The sequence below is a fragment of the Molossus molossus genome, unplaced genomic scaffold (assembly GCF_014108415.1).
Source record: "Molossus molossus isolate mMolMol1 unplaced genomic scaffold, mMolMol1.p scaffold_m16_p_18, whole genome shotgun sequence".
NCBI lineage: Eukaryota > Metazoa > Chordata > Mammalia > Chiroptera > Molossidae > Molossus > Molossus molossus.
Window position 1 is genome coordinate 595,790 of NW_023425353.1, and position 22,937 is coordinate 618,726.

The window sequence follows — 22,937 nt, forward strand, 5'->3', positions numbered from 1 at the left end:
GCCCCCTTGTGGAAGTATGTATACCTCACATATTCATTTTTGTGAAGTCTCAGAAAACAGCCCAGTACTAATATCACAGCTACATTCGATGTTCCCATCAATGAAGTGGACTCTTCTGATCAGTTTAATCTTTGATTTCCAAGCAAACAAAAGTCAGATGGCCTTTGAGGCAAATCAATGAAGGCTTTGTTTTGGATGGTTCTCCTAAAAGTCTGGCTCAGCAAACTTATATTAGGTCCTGATTTCATCATCTCAGCTGTGTGGCAACTGTTCATCTGTACGCAGGGCGTTTTCCACAGGCCTCATGTTACCAAAGGGTCTGGTTTCCCTGCCACCTCTGAAATAATGACCGTCTCAGATCCTCCATCTGCGCGATCCCTGCTGGCTTGCTTCCTCCTGTTATCAGGTGTTGTAATACCAGCCAGCAAGTACACACAATCTTTCCTTGTTGGCTGTAGACATCTTAGCCATGACAACTGTCACTTAAAGCAGAGTCTAGTTTCTTAATCAGAGAATCTGGAGGATATAGTTTCTCCCCAGAGGATATGTTCTTTGCTTGGAAGTTGCTGAAAACAGGATCACTGGGTTCTAAAGAACTGTCGTTATTGACTCAAATTGGATTGATTTTCAAAGAATGTTTTCCTTTTCCATATGTTTGATAATCAAATCTAAGTAACATTTACTGAGTATATACTGGGTCAAGGCTAGACAACTTTTTAAGTGTTACAGCCCATTTTATGAGTTCATTCTTCTACACATCTAAGCACACATGTGCCTCCTGTTGACATGTGCCTGGCACTGTTCTGGTGCTGGAGATCAAAGATCTCTCCCCTGATAAGGCTTATAAACTGGTGAGAGAAGCCAAAAACTAAAACTAATAATTAAATTATATGGTATTCTAACTCTGAAGGTAGTGTGATAAGGGGGTAAATAAAGCAAAGGAAGGAAAATTTTTTTTCTGTCTTTTTTTCAATTTAAGAAATTATTTCGTTTATTTTTCAACTACAATTGACAAGTAATACTATTTTACATCCGTTTTAGATGTACAGTATACTGGTTAGACATTTATATGACTCACAAAGTGATCTGGGAGGGAAGCAATTTTAAATACAGCAGCCTAACTAAGCAGATGAATCTGAGCTAAGGCATGTGTACTATTTCTACATCCAATCAACAGCTGAAGAAGGGGAGCTTCAGGGGATTCTTCCAAAGGAGGCATATGGAACACCTGGGAATGTTTTCTACATGTGCTGGCCAAAACTCTGGACCGCAGAGACAGCAAGTAGGGCAGAATGACTCTGCTGTACACGAAATGTGGGCTCCAATCCACCTCTACAGTTTATCCCAGGACAATGATTTACCTTCCCTTAACTTCAGTATCCTCATTTCTGAAAAGGATATAAATCAGTACATCCCTCAAAGACTCAAGAGTTCATGAAATCAGCCCTGGTCAGGTAGCTCAGTTGGTTGGAGCATTGTCCTGTACACCAAAATGTGGCGGGTTTGATTCCCAGACAGAGCTATGGGAGGTCAGTCTTTCTCTCTTTCTCTCTCTCTCTCTCTTTCTCTCACTCTCTCTCTCTCTCCCCTCCCCTTCCCTCCCCTCCCCTCCCTCTCCCTTCCTTGCTCTCTAAAATAATTAAAAACATATCCTCAGGTGAGGATTTTAAAAAAGAGTTAATGAAATCGTAGACCAAGAGGTCCCACACGTGTTTGCACAGCAGACACTGTGGTCTGGGCCACCAGCTCGTCTCAGAGGTGTGTCCTGAAGATGCCTTTTAAAGCCTCCTTTCTCCAACTGTTTTCTACTGTGCCGTTCTGTGAGAAATACATTTACATCACAACTCTAGTATATACAGAAGTATGTAAAGCCGAAAACATCTTCAAAATAATATTTGCTCTTACAATAACAATGCATGTCCCTTATTCTGCACTATTCTCCTTTTTTAATGTTTTAAAAAGCTGATTATAATCCACTGACTTGATTTCAAGAGTCACCATACAATTGACCACCTTTAGCTATTGCCTCCTCCCTCTAGGCCCCCTTCCCCTCTGGTTACTTATCTGTTGTCTGCTTCTATAACTTTCTTTGTTTTTTTGGTTGTTTGTCTTATTTTTGTTTTTATATTCACATATGAGTGAAATAATATGGTATTTGTCTTTATTCATCTGACTTATTTCCTCAATGTCCATTCATGTTGTCCAAATGTGAGGATTTCACATTTTTTATGGCTGAGTAGTATTCCACTGTATATGTGTACCACATATATACAAATCTTAGGTTGTTCCCATGTCTTTGTTATTGTAAACAGTGTTGCAATGAACATAGATGTGCACATATCTTTGCAAATTAGTGTTGAAAATGTCTTGATTCTACTCATACACTTGATTTGTAGCTGGCTTGGTATGGAATTCTAGGTTGGAAATGATAATGCCTCTGAGTTTTAAAGGCATTTCTTCAATATTTTAGCAATTTCCTATTGCTATTGAGAAGTCTGAAGCCCTTCTGATGTTTGATCCTTTGGATGTGAACGCCCTTCACCTTTACTAACTCTGAATAACTCTGATCTTCTTTTTATTCCTGTTGTTCTAATAGTTCTCCTTGTTTTATTCTGCTGTTGAACTGCTCTGTTGAATTTTTCAGTGCAGTTATTATATTTTCAGCTCTATGATTTGCTTGATACTTTCTTATATTTTCTCTTTGTAGTAAATTTCACTTTGCTGTAAATATCACTTTGTTCATACATTATTCTCTCAACTTCAGAGACATCTTTATGACTAATTTTGAATTCTTTATCAGATAAATTACTTAACTCCATTTCATTAGGGTCTATTTTTAGAGGGTTTATTTTGTTCTTTGGTTTGGAGTATATTCCTCTGCTTCTTCATTTTTTCCTGTTTCTGTACATTACATAAAACAGCCATCTCTCCTACTCTTGAAAAAATAGTTTTATGTAAGAAATGAACATTTTTGATCAGCCTGGTCCAACCTCTTGGTTACCTCTCAAACCTAAGTGAGTGCACAAATATCTTCTTTGTTCTGAGTGGCTCACAGTAGTTGAGGATGTGCCAACACTAGTTTCGATGTGGGTACTTTCTTGTTTGCCCAACATGTAGGAGTCCTCCAGCTAGTTTCCAAACTTCTTTCAGAGGAAATGTCTCTGCTTGTAGCTGTAAATTCAGTGTGTTCATGGGAGAAGGGGAGTTCAGGAGGCTCCTATGTTGCCCTGGAACTCCTGAAAGTTCAAGTTATTTTGCCTCATGCTGTGTGTCTGTCTCCTCCCTCCTGCGACCCCCACAAATAATGTGATAGTCTTTTGGTGGGTTCTCTCAATGTGGGAACTTGTGCCTTCATATTCTGGAAAAAATTTTAAATTAATTTTTCTGTTGATTTTCTGTTCATTTTGTTTTCTGTTCTCTCTTTCCAAAGCTCATATATATATATATATGTGTGTGTGTGTATATATATATATATTATCCTCATCCAAGGATATGTTTTTATTAATATTGGAGAGAGAGAAACATAAAGATGAGCGAGAAACATTGATCAGTTTCCTCCCATACACGACCCAACCAGGGATTGAACTGCAATCTAGGTATGTGCCCTGACTGGAAGTCAAACCTTTTGGTGTTTGAGACAATGCTCTAACCAAATGAGCCACCCAGCCAGGGCCCAAAGTCCTTATTTGTTCAGATGTTAGACTTATCCTCTAACTTTCTGATCATTTTATTGACATTATCTCATTGGTTTTATTGGTCTTTTTTTTTTTTTTATTTTACTTTTGCAAAGATTTCAATTTTTTTGTTCAATTATTCTATTTAGTTGTTTGTTTCTGTTATCGTATTTTGAATTTATAAGAATTTATGTTTAATCCTCTAAATGTTTCATTTTTTTTACAGAATCTTATGTGTATTCATGTGTTACCTTCTTTTATTTCTCTGAGGATACTAATCATGAATTCTTCACAAGTTTTATTCATCATGTATATATTATTTTCTCTAAGTTGATGTCTTTGATTTGATATTTATCTCATTAGAGGGTTTCTTCACATTTCTAGTGATTGTGGAGTTCTGTTAATATCTAAGAGTCGTCTATAAGTATGTGGGGGCAACCAGTTGTGTTTTTCAGAGTAGGATGCTCTGGCTGATCTACCTTAGTGGGAAACACCCTGAAGTTAGTGCTCTTAAATCCCTGCCAATATTTCTTCCAAATCCCTGTCTGGGCAGCATAGTTTTCCTGCTCTCGTGTTTTTTTCTCCTAGAATAGAAGGATTATGGCCTTTAAAATTTTAATTATTAATTTTAATATAGTTTAGGGAACAAATAAATACAAATGCAAATTATTTGCTTGCAATCTTTAATTAGACACAAACCTAGTTGGCTAAACTTCTCTTCCATCCTGAGCCCAACATCCTTTCAATCAAGTCTCCTGAAGAACACAGCCTTAGTCGATTATGATTGCTTGCAACCAGAGGATTATGTTACAGTAGGCAATCAACAAATATTAGGTATGATTCATGGAGTGTGCTTCATACAAATATTGAGAATACAGAACTACAAGGATGGTAATCATACTGGGGTCAAAAAGACAATTCCCTACAATGTAATTGATGACATGATGGAAGAGTTCTCTGCTGGGTTATAATTGTTCTGTTGGTTATGATTTGGCCAACTAGACCAATTTTTGTTGTTGCTACCAACCAAGATAAGGTCCTTTTGGGAAAGTAGTTATCATCTCAATAGTTTCATGCCACACATCAGTCCTCATAACAATAGCAATAATGATAAAATTAGCAGTTAAAATTTATTATGTGCCAGGCACTGTTTTTAAGGGTGTTAAATGCATTAACTAATTTAAGTTTTCAAAATGCTATGAGATAAGTAATATTCTTATTCCTGTTTTACAGATGAGTAAATTGAGGCAAGTAAAGATCAAGTTATCGCCCCAGGTTACAAAGTGGTAGAATCAAAACTGAACATATTTGGGCTGCCTCAAGAGAATGTGGTTTTGACGACTATACTATACTGCTTCAATAGATCTGAAATACTGTGGCTATTAAATTTTCTAAAGGCTACACATTATACATTATCTCATGCTTCTCACCTTAACAAAGTAGAAGGACTTTTCGAAGGCATGAGAAGAGATGTTATGGAACTATTTATTCTTAAGTCAGATAAACATCTACCGTTTGGCCTTCCCAATCTTCTGACAAGAGCAACACCTGCTCCTGTGGAAAAAAAGAACCTATATGGTTCACTTGCATTTGGGTCCTGTCATCCATGGAAGAGACGAGGACTCAAGTCAGACCAACCAGAGTACCCAACTTTCTCGCTATAATAATTATTCAGGTATGAACACATGAATCATGGTTGGCCAATCAGAATACCCCAGAATTTAAATACAGAGTTATTTTTATCATGTTTTTATTTTCTCTTTTAATGGCTTTACATACCATAAATTCATCCATTTATAGTGAACAACTCAACGGTTTTCAGTATATTGACAGAGTTCTGCAAAGAGTATCACAATCTCATCTTGGACCATTTCCATTGCCTCAGAAAGAAGCCCTGTGGCCGAGAGCGTCATTCCCCATTTCCCACCCTGCTTCGCCTCAGCAGCAATAATTCACTCTCTACCTCTTTGATAGATTTATCTACTCGAGACATTTCAGGTCAATGGAATCACACAATATGTGTTCATCTGTGAATGGCTCCTGTCCCTTCACTTGCTTCCAAGGCACTTCTTAGTTGTAACTCATGTGAGTACTTCATTTATATTTACTGCCAAATACTTTCCATTGTATAAATATACAACTGTTTACCTAGTGAACAGTTTATGGGCATTTGAGTAGTTTCCATCTTGTGGCTCTTATGAATAATGTTTTTATAAATATTTGAGTACAAGTTTTTGAGTACTAGTAGTGTATGAGGGTTCCATTTTTCCACATCCTTCCAGCACTTGTTATTATGTCTTTTTTATTGGAGCCGTCTCAGTAGCATCTCAATGTGGTTTTGATTGTTTTCCATGACTAATTGTATTGAACATCTTTTCACATGAATATTTCCCACTTGCATATCTTCTTTGGTGATATCTATTCAGATCTTCTGCCCATTTTTAAAAATTGGGCTATTTGTCTTTTTATTATAGAGTTTAAAGTTTCTTTATATATTCTAGATATAAGGCCCTTATCAGATATGTGATACCCAAATATTTTCTCCTGTACATTTTCTTTACACTTTCTTTACAGGGTCATTTGATACACACACACACACACACACACAATCAATTATGATGTCCAAATAAGTTTTTTTGTTGTGTGTTGCTTTTGTGACATATCTAAAAAACTACTGTCTAATCCAAGGTCATGAAGATTTACTCCCATATTTTTTTCTAAAATATAGAACTTTCATATTTTTAAATCTTATATTCACACCTTTGGTCTATTTTGAATAAATTTTTACATATAGTATGAGATAGGAAATACAAGTTATTTTATTATTTAATTTAATTTATTTTATTATATATTTTTATTTATGTTATTTATTTTTATTTTTTACATGTGGATACCCAGTTATTCCAGCGCCATCTGTTGAAAAGATTATTCTTTCCCCAGTGAATTGCCTGGGCACTTCTGATTGAAACCAATGGGCTGCAATTATAGGGTTTATTTTTGGACTTCCATTGATCTATATGTACATCCTTATGCCAGTACTACACTGGATTGATGACTGTAGATTTGTAGTAAATTTTGAAATTGAGAAGTGAATCTTACAACTTTGTTTTCCTTTTTAAATACTGTTTTAGATATTCTAGGTCCCTTGAATTAAAAAAATTGAAGACAATTTAAGAGCAGTTTTAGGTACACAACAAACTTGAGAGGAAGGTACAGAGACTCCCTGTAAGCCCACTGCCCCCACACATGCATAGCTTCTATGATCAACATCACTCACCAGATGGTGTATTTGTTACCTGGGATAAACCTACACTGACACAGCATAACCATTCAAACCATAATTTACGTTAGGGTTCACTCTGGTGGTGTGCATTCTATGGGTTTGGGTAAATATGTAATGACATATGTTCATCATTATAATATTATAAAAATATTTTAACTGTCCTAAAAACCTTTTCTACAGTGCCTATTCATTTATTCCACCGTCATTCCCCCTAGCAACCACTGTCTTTTCATTGTCTCCACAGTTAGGCCTTTTCCAGAATGTAATATTGCTGGGATCATAGTACATAGCCTTTCTCCACATACATATATATTTTTTTATTCTTACCCGAGGACATTTTTTTGATATTTTGTTCAGATCAAGTGGGAGGGAGAGAGAGGGAGAGAGAAACATCGACATGAAAAGGACACATTGAGTGATTGCCACCCATATGACCCAACCAGGGCCGGGGACAAACTACAACTGAGGTACGTGCCCTTAGCAGGAACTGAACCCAGGCCGCAGGCCAACGCTCTAACTACTGAGCAAAACCAGCCAGGGCTACATAGCCTTTCTCATTGGTTTCTTTCACTTAGTGATATGCATTTAAAGTTCCTCCATGACTTTTTATGGCTTGACAGCTTTTTTTTTTTAAGTGTTTACTAATATTTCATTGTCTGAATGTGCCACAATTTATTTAATCATTCACCTACTGAGGGACATATTTGTTGTTTCTTTTTGAGGCCTGAACATATTTTTAACGTCTGCTTTGAAGTACTTTTCTACTAAATATGACATCTGGGCCTTCTCACAGGCAGTTTCTGTCGCCTGCATTTGTTCCCTATGACTAAGTCACATTTTCCTGTTTCTTTGCATGTCTCATACTTTTTTTGTTGAAAAAATTTAGATAATATATTTAGGGCATTAATATACTGTAGCATGATAATATATTTTAGGATGTTTTAGATAATATTTTACAACAATCATGGATACTGATTCTCCCCCTCCTGCCCCCCCTCCCCACTAACCTTGTTGATGTTGATGTTTGCTTATTTATTTGTTTAGTGTCTTGACTGGACTATTTTAGTGAATCCATTTCACCCACCATGGGAAGCCTACACTGTTGTTCCTCAGTGGGTGCAGCTCTGGGCATGCATACAGTCACCCTGCAATGACTGGTTTTATCTCTTTGACTGACTCCTCTAATCTTTCTGTTAAGCTGTCTGACTCTGTCGGTATTACATTTAGCTATTAGGCTCCACGAACTGTCAACTTATTCTTTATTGTTTTTGACAATGGCCTGAAGCACAAATTGCCCTACAGCCTGGTCCAATTAAGTTCAGGACCATTTTCAGGGGTAGTTTTTGAGGCCAGTCTTTGAACTTTATTCCGACACCAGGAGGGTACTTTTTATATGTCTCTTTTCCTGGTTCTCTCTTGTAGACTAACTGGCCTATAGTTTATCTTGTTGCTCCCCTGAAGTTACCAGATTACTCTTAATTACTGTATCCCCTGAACCCTTGGCCAAACTTGGTTAGAATTTAAACTCTGCAAAATATAGGTAGTAGACATGAGAAATACTGATGACCTGTCCACCTCCCTCAAGGAAATATTGTATCCCTTAACTGGGAGCTGTGGAGAAAAGGATCCCTGTGTTCTTGACTGAATTGTCTAGAGCTAAGTTTCCATGATGCTGAGCTGGAGGGGGAAAAGGAGGAAGTAGGTCATGGTTCAAATGTCACAGATTCTAACTGAGTCTTACTGAGTTTTATTCATTTATTATTAATTAATTTTTTTACAGCTGTTTCACCTTTTCCCCCTGTTGACACCCTCTTCCCAATCCCGCCCCCACCTGTCCCCAGCATTGTTGTCCATAGTTATGCATACCTGCATATAAGTTCTGTGTTTTATCTCTTCTCTTCCCTTCCCTCCCCCACAACCCTTCTGAGGTTTGTCAGTCTGTGCCCTAGTACTATGTCTTTGAGTCTATTTGTTCATCAGTTTGTTTTGTTCATTATACACCACAAATAAATGAGATCATGTAATATTTGTCTTTCTTTGATTGGCTTGTTTCACTTATAATAATACTCTCCAGGTCCCTCCAGTCATCTCAAAAGATAAGAGATCTCTCATTCTTATAACTGCATAGTATTCCATTGTGTATATGTGCCACAGTGTTTTTTGTCCACTCATCTATTGATGGACACTAGGGTTGTTTCCAGATCTTAGCAAATGTAAATGGTGCTGCAATGAACATAGGGGTACATATTCTTTCTGATTGGTGTTATAGGCTTCTTAGGATATATTCCTAGAAGTGGGATTACTCAGTCAAATGGCAGTTAAATTTCTAATTTTTTGAGGTAACACCATATTGTCTTTCATAATGGCTGCACAGTCTGCATTCCCACCAGCAGTGTACTAGAGTCCCCTTTTCTCCACACCCTCGCCAACACTTGTTGTTTGATGATTTGTTGATGGCAGCCATTCTGACAGGTGTGAGGTGATACCTCACTGATGTTTTAATTTGCATCTCTCTGATGATTAGTGACATTGAGTGTTTTCTCATGTCTCTTGGCCACTTGCATGTCCTGTTTGGAGAGGTGTCTATTTAGATCCTCTGCCCACTTTTCAGGCTCTTTACTTCTTTGGTTAAGTTTATTTTTACGTATCTTAGGTTTTTTTTGCTGCAATGGTAAATGGATTTTTTTTTTTTTTTAGTTTCTCTTTCTGTGAGTTCATTATTGGTGTATAAGAATATCTTCAATTTCTTGATATTAATTTTGTACTCTGCTACTTTGCTAAATTTATTGAGTTCTGGTAGATTTTTGATGGAGTCTTTATGATTTTCTATGTACAATATCATATCATCTGCAAATAATGACAGTTGTTCTTCTGCCATTATAATTTTGATCCCTTTTATTTTTTCTTCATGTCTAATTGCTGTGGCTAAGACTTCCAGAACAATGTAAAATCAGAGTGTCTTTTCCTATTCTTAAGAGAAATGCTTTTAGTTTTTGCCCATTGCGGAGGATGTTGGCTGTAGGTTTTTCTTATATGGCCTTTATTATGTTGAGATATGGTTCCTCTATTCCCATATTGCTCACTGGTTTATCAGAAATGGGCGCTGGATTTTGTTGAATGCTTTTCCAGCATTTATTGATATGATAATATGGTTTTTATCTTTCATTTTGTTTATGTGGTGTATCACATTTATGGATTTGAGAATATTGTGCCAGCCATACACAATATAATCCCACTTGGTCATGGTGAATAATATTTTTAATGCATTTCTGGATCAAATTTGCTAATATTTTGTTAAGGATTTTGGCATCTATGTTTATCAGAGATATTTACCTGTACTTTTCTTTCTTTGTAGTGTCTTTATCTGGTTTTGGAATTGGAATTATGCTGGCCTCATAAAATGAGTTTAGAAGTCTTCCTTCTTCTTGGAATTTTTGGAATAGGTTGAGAAGAATGGGTATTAGTTCTTTGAATTTTCTGTAAAACTCCCCTGTGAAGCCTGGGCTTTTGTTTGCTGAGAGTTTATTGATTACATCTTCAATTTCCTTAGTTGTTATTGGTCTGTCCAAGTTTTCTGTCTCTTCCTGGTTCACTTTAGGAAGACTCTGTGTTTCCAGAAATTTGTCCAGTGGTGATTAAAGTGGGTCCTCCCATACTCATCCAAACCCAAAAGAGGGAGCCACAATTGGCAAAACACCAATACCCACAGGGAAAATATGGCAGGCTCCAAAACCCACTGAGACAGCTAAAACGGAACAAAGAAATAAATTCCAAATGAAAAACAAGAGACCTCTACTGTAGAAAAGATAAATAAAATGCAGTTACACAAGTTATCAGAGGTAGAGTTCAAAGCAATAATAATGAGGAAGCTCAAGAGCATGAGTAGAGCTCAATAGCATGAATAAAGACACAGAAACATTGAAAAGCAACCTATTAGAAAAGAAGAACAACATGGCAGAAATAAATAACACACTGGAAGGAATAAACAGCGGAGTAGAGGAAGCTGAGGATCGGTTCAGTGAATTAGACCGGGTAAAAAAATTCACCCATCAGAAAACCAAAAAGAAAAAACAATTAAAAAACAGGAAGACAGCTTAAGAGAACTGTGAAACAACATGAAACATAACAACATTTGCATCATAGGTATTCCAGAAGAAGAAGAAAATGAGCAAAGGTTAGAGAATACATCTGAAGAAATAGTGACAGAAAACTTCCCTAACTTGGTGAAGGAAAAAGGCATTCAAGTTCAAGAAGCACAGACAGCCCCACTAAGAAGAACCCAAACAGGTCTACACCAAGACATATAATAATCAAAATGCCAAAAATTGAAGACAAAGAGAGAATCCTAAAGGCAGCAGGAGATAAGCAACAGGTTACCTACAAAGAAACTCCCACAAAGTTATGAGCTGACTTCTCAACAGAAACACTATAGGCCAGAAGGGAACTGAATGAAGTAATCAGAGTAATGAAAAACAAGAATCTGAATCCAAGACGACTCTATCCAGCAAGGCTATTATTCAAAATAGAAGGTCAAATAAAGAGCTTCCCAGACAAAAAGAGGCTAACGGAATATATTAGCACCAAACCAGCACTGCAAGAAATGTTAAAAGGATTGCTGTAATTAGTAGAAGAAATAGGAAGAAAAATATAACCACAATTAACAAAAATGGCAATAAATAAGTACATATCAATAATAACCTAAAATATAAAAGGACTGAACATTCCAATCAAAAGACACAGAGTAGCTGAATGGATAAGAAAGCACGACTCACATATATGTTGTTTACAAGAGACCCACCTCACAACATAAAACTCACATAGGTTGAATGTGAGGGATGGAAAAAAAATCTTCCAAGCAAAAAGAAAGGAAAAAAAGCTGGGGTAGCAATACTCATATTCAATAAAACAGACTTCAAAATGAAGGCCATAACTAGAGACAAAGAAGGTCACTACATAATATTGAAAGGATCTATCCAACAGGAGGAAAAACCTTGCTAAACATATATGTACCCAATATAGGAGCACCAAAATATATTCAAACACTTCTTGAGGATGTCAAAGGAGAAATCGATAGCAATACAATCATAGCAGGGTTCTTCAACACCCACTGACATCACTGGATAGATCCTCTAGACAATAAATTAGCAAGAAAAAGAGACTCTAAATGATGCACTAAATCAAATGTATTTCATAGATGTCTACAGAGAATTATACCCCAAAACTGCAGAATTCACATTCTTCTCAAGTGCACATGGAACATTCTCAAAGATAGACCACATGTTAGGACACAAACAAAGTCTCCACAAATTCAAGAAGATTGAAATCATATCAAGCATCATCTCAGATCACAATGGCATGAAACTAGAAATCAACTACAATAAAAACCTAAAAGACATTCAAATACATGGAAGCTAAGTAGCATGTTATTAAACAATGAATGGGTTACCAAGAAGATCAAGGAAGAAATTAAAAACTTCCTGGAAACTAATGAAAATGGACAACACAAAATCAATGGGATGTAGTGAAAGCAGTTCTGAGAAGGAAGTTCATAGCATTACAGGCCTACCTCAAGAAGCAAGAAAAATTTCTAATTGACTATTTAACCTCACAACTTAAAGAACTAGAAAGCAAACAAAAAGAAAACCCTAGAGCAAGTTGAAGAAAAGAAATAGTAAAGATGAGAGCTGAAATAAATGACATAGACAGAAAAACCAATTCAAAAGATCAATGAAACAAACAGCTGGTTCTTTGCAAAGATAAAAAAGATTGATGGACCCTTAGCTATGCTCTCCAAGAAACTAAGAGAGATAACCCAATTAAACAAAATCAGAAATGAAATAGGAGAAGTAACAACTGACACCATAGAAATACAAAGGATCATTATAAAATACTATGAACAATTATACAACAACAAGTTGGACAAGCAAAGTGAAACTAACAAATTTCTAGAAACATATAGTCTCACAAAACTGAACCGGGAAGATATAGAACACTTGAACAGACTAATAACAACTAAGGAAATTGAAGATGCAATCAAGACTCTTCCAGCAAATAAAAGCCCAGGCCTGGATGGCTTCATAGGGGAGTTTTATCGAACATTCAAAGAAGAACACCCATTCTCCTCAAACAATTCTAAAAAATCCAAGAAGGAGGAAAACTTCCCAACTCGCTTTATGAGGCCAGCATAATTCTAATTCCAAAACCAGATAAAGACACTACAAAGAAAACTACAGACCAATATCCCTAGTAAACATAGATGCCAAAGTCCTTAACAAGATATTAGCAAATTGGATCTAGCAACACATCAAAAAATTATTCACCATGACCAAGTGGGGTTCATCCCAGGAATGCAAGGATGATACAATATTTGCAAATCAATAAATGTGATACACCACATAAACATTTCTGATAAAATGCTCAGCAATGTGGAAATAGACTGATCATATCTCTACATCATAAAGGCCATATAGGGAAAACCTACAGGCAACATCATCCTCAGTGGGCAAAAACTAAACCCATTTCCCTCAAGAACAGAAATGAGACAGGGATGCCCACTCTCGCCACCCTTATTTAACATAGTACTGGAAGTCTTAGCCACAGCAATTAGACATGAAGAAAAAAATAAAAGGAATCCAGACTGAAAAGAAGAAAGTGAGACTGTCATTATTCGCAGATGACATGATATTGCACATAGAAAACCCTAATGACTCTATCAAAAATCTGCTAGATTTAATAAGTAAATTTGACAAAGTAGCAGGATACAAAATTAACATTAAGAAACCTACAGCATTCTTATATACCAATAATGAACTCACAGTAAGAGAAATTTAAAAAACAATCCCATTTACTATTACAGCAAAACAATTAAGAATCTGAGGAATAAACTTAACCAAAGAAGTAAAGGACCTATTTGCAGAAAACTACAGGACATTGAACAAAAAAAATAGAGGAAGATACAAAAAAGTGGAAGCACATACCTTGTTCATGGATTGGAAGAATTAACATCATTAAAATGTCCATACTACCCAAAACAATCTATAGATTCAATGCAATTCCCATTAAAATACCAATGACATACTTCACAGAACTAGAACAAATACTCCCAATGTTTATATGGAACCAAAAAAAATGACCCCGAATAGCCATAGCAATCTAGATAAAGAACAAAGTAGGGATCACAATATCGGATATCAGGTCATACTACAAAGCCACTGTAATCAAAACAGCTGGTACTGGCACAAGAGCAGGCATATAGATCAGTGGAATAGAACAGAGAACCCTAAAATTGACCTAAGATATTATGCTCAATTAATATTTGACAAAGGTGGCAAGGGCACACAGTGGAGTAAGGACAGCCTCTTTAATAAATGGTGTTGGGAAAATTGGACAGCTACATGCAAAAAAATGAAACTAGACCACCAACTTACACCATACATAAGAATAAACTCAAAATGGATAAAAGATTTAAATGTGACTGGTGAATCCATAAAAATTCTAGAAGAAAATGTAGGCAACAAAATTTCAGATATCACATGCAGTAGAATTTTCAATGATACAACACCTGAAGCAAGAAAAAGAAAGAAAAAAATTAATACATGGAACCACATCAACCTTAAAAGCTTCTGCACAGTGAAAGAAACAAGTAACAAAATGGAAAGGGAACCCACTATATGGGAGAGCATAACTGCTAACGATACATCAGATAAGGGGTTAATTTCCAAAATATATAGAGCACTCATACAACTCAACAAAAGTAAGACAAAGAACTCAATTTAAAAATGGGCAAAGAACCTAAATAGACACCTCTCCAAACAGGACATACAAATGACCAAGAGACATGAAAAAATGGTCATCATCACTAATCATCAGAGAGATGCAAATTAAAAGAACAATGAGGTATCACCTCACACCTGTCAGAATGGCCACCATAAACAAATCATCAAACAAAAGTGTTGGTGAGGGTGTGGAGAAAAGGGGACTCTAGTACACGCTGGTGGGAATGCAGACTGATGCAGCCACTATGGAAAACACTATGGTGCTACCTCAAAAAATTAAAAATTGAACTTCCATTTGACCCAGTGATCCCACTTCTAGGAATATACCCTACGAAGCCTGAAACACCAATATGAAAGAATATGTGTACCCCTATGTTCATAGCAGCACTATTTACAATAGCTAAGATCTGGAAACAGCCCAAGTGTCCATCATTAGATGAATGGATAAAAAAGCTCTGGTACATATACACAGTGTAACACTATGAAGCTGTAGGAAAGAAAGATCTCTTGTCCTTTGAGACGACATGGAGAGATCTGGAGAGCATTATGCTTAGTTACATTATGCCAATCAGAGAAAGACAAATACCACATGATATCACTTATTTGCGGAATATAATGAACAAAATAAGCTCATGAACAAAATAGACCCAGGGACATAGAAAGCAGTACAGTTCAGACCGATAAACCTCAGTGGGGGGGGGGGGGTAGATGAGATAAACCATAGAACTTCTTTGCATGTATGCATAACTAATGGACATAGACAACAATGCTGGGACTGGGAGAAGGGGTGGGATCGGGAGAAGGTTTTCTGGAAGGAGACAGAGAAACATCTGTAACAAAAATAAATCCATAAAAATTGCACACAAAAAAATATTGCTTGTTTCACTGGGGACTGAGTCCACAGAACACCTCATGCCACCACCCTGCCATGCTCTTTGTATTGTAGTAGCTAAGTTTCTAGAATTTGGATCTCAGCCTGCTTTAAGCAATCATCATGCTCACAGAGTAGGTCTTTTTTTTTATTTTAAGACTTTTTTTATTGATTTTTAGAGAAAGAGTAAGCAAAAGGAAAAGAGAGAAAAACACCCAAGAAACAAACATCAATTGGCTGCGTCCTTCATGCCCTGCACCAGGGATCGAGTTGTAACCCCAGCAGGTGCCCTGACCATAATCAAACTGTCAAGCTCTTGGTGCATGGGATGATGCCCAACCAACTGAGCCACACTGGCAAGGGCACATGCACAGGCTGAGGGAGAGACAGAGCCCTGGTGGCATCATGGGAGCCCTGACTGCAGGCGTGGTATAAGCCAGCAAAGTTCCTTCTTTGACTAACTCGTTGAAACTGAGTTTCTCTTACATGAAACCAAGAATTGTAAAAATCCTGAATGTCAAACCTTTAATAATGTGTGAGTAAATAATAAATACTGTGGGAAGCTTGTTCAACAAAATTGGTATCTACAGTAATTTTTATATTATCTTTTTGGTAGTTAATTTCACCCCAAGAAGAATCTTTGAACTCTTGGTGCTGGATGAAATATATAGATATCATTTATGGTGATTCTAATTAACATTCCTCTTAATAAAGATTTTAATATATTCCTATTGGCCAGTCAGTATTTGTTGATATCCAAAGGATTGTTTCCAAGGAGGCCTCAAGGAAAATTGCTAATGTTGACGTTTAATATTAAAAATAACACAGAGGCCTGACCTTAATTATAACAATTTCTAATAAGTCAAGAAAACCTTCCTTTTCCATTAGCCTGTGGCAACTCATCAGAACCTCTTTGCTAAGTATACAGTTTTGCACACAATAGAACCAGTTGCAGACCTCTAACAGACTTGAAGAGGAAAAAGGGAAGGTTGCATGCTGTTGCTCTTGATATGATATAAAAAAAAATCTAGTGAAGGTTTTTTGTTGACTTGATGTGGTACTTCTCTGAGATGTTAAAAAATGGAGCTAGTTTGTTGGAAATAAATTGAGTTAAAAAACTCTCAGAGCCCTGGCCGGTTTGGCTCAGCGGTTGGAGCATTGGCCTGTGGCCCAGAGAGACCCGGGTTCGGTTCCTGCTAAGGGCACGTACCTTGGTTGAAGTTCGTCCCCGGTCCTGGTTGGGTTGTGTGGGCAGCAGCCACTTGATGTGTCCCTTTCACGTCGATGTTTCTCTCTCTCTCTTCCTCCCTTTCTCCCTCCTGCTCTATCTGAAGATAAATGCAAAAATGTCCTCGAGTGAGGATAAAAAAAAGAAAACTCTCAGAGACTTCCAGTCAAGATGGCAGCGCAGGTAAACATGATACCTCCTCCCACAACCACATCAGAATTACAACTAAACTACAGAACTACCATCACTCAGAAACACTGAAATCTGACTGAATGGAAGTCCTACAACTAGGGAATTAAAGAAGCCACATCCGAGACTGGTAGGAGGGCGGAGGCTCTGAATGGACTGGTCCCACACCCACGAGTGGTGGATAAAAATCATCTGTGAAGGTCCCTGAGGAGCAAAGGATCCCAGCCCCACACCAGGCCCCACAGCCCAGGGTTCCAGTGCTAGGAAGAAAAGTCCTCATAACTTCTGGCTGTGAAAATCAGTGGGATTGAGGCTGAGAGGGGTGGAGAGATGCTGGAACTGAGGCAGTTCCTCTTAAAGGGCCCGAATGTGGACTTACTCAGACTCACGCCCTCTGAGCTCCAGTGCAGAGGCAGCAGCTTGAAAGGCACCAGAGACATACGGGGAGGGACTAAGTAGTTTGACATCAGGGCCAGGGCTGAAGGGAGCAGGTTTTTTTCCCAGAGAGAAGTGCTGCAGAGGCCATTGTTTCCTGATGAGCCCTTTCCCCACAGAGCCAGCAGTCTGGCACCATATTTGAGACTCCATCAACCTGGTTCACTTGGTAATTCCCTGAGGCCATGCCTTACCCAAATTTCAAGCTCATCTGAGCTGTTTTCAGTGGCTTTTCCATATGAATGGCCTGTCTTGATTCATGTTCAGAAAGTCCTAAAATCTCTCAAAGAAGCAGCATCTGGCCTAGGCATACCCCATACTTCTCATTAAGTGACCCCAGGCCTGGCACTAGTAGTATCCAGCCTTGGCTCACAGATTGTCCTCACCTGAGCACCTCCAAGCCCAGCACAATTAGCAGCCATCTGCATGAACTTTGTAGCTCATACTGGGTGGCCCTGGAAACACAGATGGTGCCTGACCTTGGCCTATATCTCCTGGGAGGTCCCAGAGCCAGAGCATGTCAAAGCACTACCACCCAATCATCTCCACAAGCAAGACATTAAGGGGCACTCAATGGGCACCAGAGCCCCATTGAAGTAAGTTCTGCTCTGTAGGGTGGCCCCCTGTACAGCTGATCCTCCACAGAGGTTAGTGTCCACAGCCTGTCCTTGCAGCTGATCTTCATGGGGATAAATCCTCCATTGACATACCAACAGCAATCAAGGCTCAACTACAGCAGGAAGGACTACAGCCCACACAGGGGATGCACCTGGAGGCCCAGCTGGGGTGATCAGGGAGGCTGTGCCACTGGACCCCACAGGACACCTACTACATTAGGCCACTCCACCATGCCCAGGAGACATAGCAGCTCTACCTAATACATAGAAACAAACACAAGGAGGCAGCCAAAATGAAGAGACAAAGAAACATGTCCCAGATGAAAGAAAAGAACAAAACTCCAGAAAATAAAACTAAACAAAATGGAGACAATCTATCAGGTGCAGAGTTCAAAACACTGGTTATAAGGATGCTCAATAAACTTAGGGGAAGAGTAGATAAACTTTATGAGAACTTCAAGAAAGATATAGAAAACTTTAAAATGTAGAAAGAAAACATTAAAAAGAACCAGTTGGAAATGAAAAATACATTAACTAAAATGAAGAATACATTACAGGGACTCAACAGTAGAACAGATGAAGCCAAGAAGCAAACCATAGATTTGAAATATAAGGAGGCAAAGCACACCAACCAGAACAGCAAAAAGAAAAAATAATCCCCCAAAACTGAGGTTAGTGCAAGGAGCCTCTGGGACAACTTCAAGCATACCAACATTCGCATCATGGGGGTACCAGAAGGGGAAGAGAGAGAGCAAGATACTGAAAACCTATTTGAAAAAATAATGACAAAACTTCCCTAACTTGGTGAAGAAAATAAACTTACAAGTCCAGGAAGCACAGAGAGTTCCAAACAAGACGAGGGCCACACCAAGACACATTATAATTAAAGTGCAAAAGGTTAAAGACGAAGACAGAATCTTAAAAGCAGCAAGAGTTAATTGCCTATTAGGGAGTTCCCATAAGACTGTCAGCCAATTTCTCAACAGGAACTTTTCAGGCCAGAGGGGATTGGCAAAAAATATTCAAAGTGATGAAAAGAAAGGACCAACAACCAAGATTACTGTACCCAGCAAAGCTATCATTTAGAATGGAAGGACAAAGAGCTTCCTAGTCAAGAAAAAGCTAAAGGAGTTCATCACCACCAAACCTGTATTACATGAAATGTGAAAGGGCATTCTTTAAGAATAAAAAGAAAAAAAAGATAAAAAATATAAACAATAAAATAAATATCTATCAACAGTTGAATCTAAAAACCAATACAGATGAACAAGCAGAACAGAAAGAAACTCATAGATACAGAGAACAGTTGCCAGCTGGGGAAGGGGTTGGGGGAACAGGTGAAAAAGGTGAAGGAATTAAGAACTACAAATTGGTTGTTACAGAATAACCATGGAGATGTAATATTCTAATAACTATGTACGGTGTCAGATGAGTGCTAGATTTATTGGGATGATCACTTAATAAGTTTGTAATGTTTAATCAATGAGGTGTACACCTGAAACTAATATAATAATGTATGTCAACTATAATAGAAAAAATGATTAAAAATAAAGAAAACTCTCAGGACAAATTTACAGGTCAAGTCTGTAAGCAACTTTATCCTGTTTCTCTTGACATATCCTTCCCTAACTCCTTCCTTGAACATGGATGCTTGAGGCAAGTGTTGGGAGCAAGAGTGACATCCTGGAACTTACTGAAACTTGGTTAAAAAAGGCTTTCTCCCTGGGTGGGGCCTGTATAGTCCCTTACTTTAACCTAATTGGGTGTCACATGACAATGTAGTATCTGCAGTTTCTGTAATCCAGTGATCTCTGTCATATTGTAAATACCTCTAGGATCCCCAGCGGAGTGCATTATTGAGGATATAGGTCTTTGTAATAAAATAGGCAGAATGTGTAACATAATATATAAATCCATTATAAAATCTCACTAATTCCTATTAAGTGGGGGAAAAGTGATGTGAATTCATAAAACTTAATTATTTCCTTTACTAATGGAAAAGGAAAAAGTCCTCCAGGATCAAGTTTAATGAACAATTTTTACTTCTTTGGAACTGGCATATGGTTTTAAATATGTTAAACTTCTGAATTACCTGAAAGCCGTATGCAGCTTAGAGAGCTTAGTCAAGCATCCAGGTTTTGTGTGCATCAGTAATGGTCCTGCGTTCAGGACCATTATCCACACATTATCCCATTAGGAAAGAAAATGCCCACCGATTTTTAGGACTTCATAAATCTTGACTTGGTGAGATCTAATTCCAGTGGTTGTACTTGGAAATCTAATGGGCTTGAATTGCAAAGACTCGTGCTCTGATCATTCTCATAGCAAAACCTAACCCGAGAAAGGGTTTCTTCTGCAGGTTTGGGGTAGATTAGATCCCTTCAGAAAATGGGTAAGACTGTGCTTCTCAGTCAGTTGACTGAGCACCTGTAAAATGCTTACATTTTAGGATTTCCATCTTCTCTGTGCTGCCTCAGCAGCACACATGATTTGGTTTTATAAAGGTAAATTTCAAGAAAAACGTCACCTAAACTTTAAAACAAACTACCCAAAGAACATCTCACTGATGCCCAAAAATGTCAAGTTTATAATCTGTTGTTATGACATAACTCAGAGAAGATAAATGTCCTGTCAACCACAATCTCTATTATTTTTAAGGACCTCTAGTTTCCATCATCAAAAGCAGATAAGGAACGCCAGCACCCATTTGTCACTGAAAGTAGAATACTTACTTAGCTAGGGTGAATGAAAACCATCCTGTGGTGGTTTTTGTTTGTTTGTTTGTTTGCTTTGTTTTTGTTTTAATAGTGACAATAAAGACACAATTCAATTCAGACTGACAAACCTCAGAGTGGGGGGGAGGGATGGATGAGATAAACTAAAGAATTAATATGCATGTATGCGTAACCAACGGACATAGACAACAATGCTGGGGGGGGGGCAGGATGGGGGGAAGGGTGTCTGGGGTGGAGGAAGGAGAAACATCTGTAAAAAATAAATTAATAAAAATTTTTAAAAAATTAAAAGAGTTAAAAGACACAATTCAAGGTCAGGGAAAATTCAAATATGTTGCTAATATTTATGGATAGGTTGGGGAGACAGTTTTCCCCCAATAAATTTGGCTATACAATATATTTTCCCCCTAAGACAATAAGCAGAAACCTGACAATTTTTATCATCTTCTTAAATAGTAATAATAGTTTGAAAATCACCAACTTAGAGATTTTAATGCCAATTTGAGGTTATTTTCTTACACTTATTTATATTCAACTAATCCCATCTGACAACATATAGAAACATCTGTGGCATATGAAAAGAAGGTTGTTTACTGATTGAGCACCAGTAGTACATCCAGGCCTTGCTCTTCTCAGAGGTTCTGGGTAAGAAATGCTAAAAATGCCATCTGCCATTTAGAATGTCAGACCGACAGAAGATATGACCCACATTAAACTCACCTCCCTTCTCACCAACACAGAGTTTTTCCAGTCTTACCCATCTCTAAATAGCACCACCATCCATTTAGTGAACTAAACCGTAAGAAACTGCCTTTTTTGTAGGTCATAAATAGCTGAACATTGGCAATTTCAAACAGATGAACCTTTTCAGGTCAGAAACCTGGGTGAAATTCTTATTGCTTCACTTCCCTTCAACTCTTACAACAAGCCCACCATGAGGACTTGTAAATTCTATTTCTCAGGCAGGTTCTGTATCCATCTCTAAGGCAACCACTATAGCTCAAGTCATCATTGATTGGTCTCAGCAATGCCTCATTTTACCTCTGGTGACTGTACTTTCTTTGATTTTTTTCAAATATGCTTCTTAATATCCTCAGTTTTGATATATGTTCAGCAATTTTTCTATTTAGGATTTTTTAAATGAAATTAAAACATTCAATTAAAAAATTCAACATGCAAAGGTTGAATCAAAGTTCTGGACCTTCTCTGCATGGCCACAGCTAGTTGTAGTTCTTGTTATCAAAGAAATAATAATAATAATTGAAGCTAATATTTACTGAGGGTCAACCGTGTGCCAAGCTGATGGAGGAAACCGACTCAGGTGTAGAGGAACCGGGAGATTTATGAGGTTTACCCAGCCAGTAAATGGTGCCGTAGCCAGAAAGATCCATAGTTCAAACTAAGCTTTGGATGCTCTCAGTCTCTCAGTCTTTGCCAAAGACAACCTTCCAAATGGAGGGACCTTCTCTCTCCACTCTGAAGACTGAGAGCATCAGCTACAGAATCCAAGAAAAACACATTTTCAGCTGGATGCAGAATGTCTATAAATCTATTCCAGTTCATTTCACCACATGTCCAGGAGCAGTTCTCCCCCAAGCAGCATCTTATTAAAAGCAGGTGTTCCTACCGGAAGAAAGAGTCTTTGGGCAGCACAGGGTTTGAATAATTTCTTCCATTCCTGAGGGTTTCCAACCGAAAACGTGATGGGGTAGATTTTGTGCACAAACTTCTTTGTATATGAGTCAGGCCACTGTCGTAACTGAAAAACACAGAGTCAAGAGGGTGATTAGACCCCAGAAATATGAAAATCACCTAAAGCTTCTGAATAGTCAAATGGCATTTACTCAGGCAACTTACATAAAAAGTCTAACTTTATTATTACTTTTAATGCTCAGTGAATGAAAGACCATTGCTATGATTTTTTTTGAAACTTATCTTTATTGTTGACTGTATTACAGATGTTTCTCATTTTTCCCCCACTGACTCCCTCCTCCCCATTCCTGCCCCCCTCCTGTCTTTCCCTACACTGTTGTCTGTGTCCATTGGTTGTGCATATATACATATAAGTTCTTTGGTTTATTTCTTCCTATCCCCCAACCCCCTTGCCTTTGAGGATTGTCAGTCCAACAA

The 22,937-nt window shown here is 37.8% G+C and overlaps 1 protein-coding gene across 1 annotated transcript in view; it reads right to left on the reverse strand.

Annotated features, from left to right (window-relative positions):
• Window positions 1-22,937, reverse strand: part of GXYLT2 (glucoside xylosyltransferase 2) — a 178,981-nt gene that overhangs the window by 111,777 nt on the left and 44,267 nt on the right. Inside the window, exon 3 of the mRNA XM_036267224.1 lies at window positions 22,435-22,566. Within this exon, the coding sequence (XP_036123117.1) occupies window positions 22,435-22,566 (132 nt within the window). The remainder of the gene's footprint in view (window positions 1-22,434; window positions 22,567-22,937) is intronic.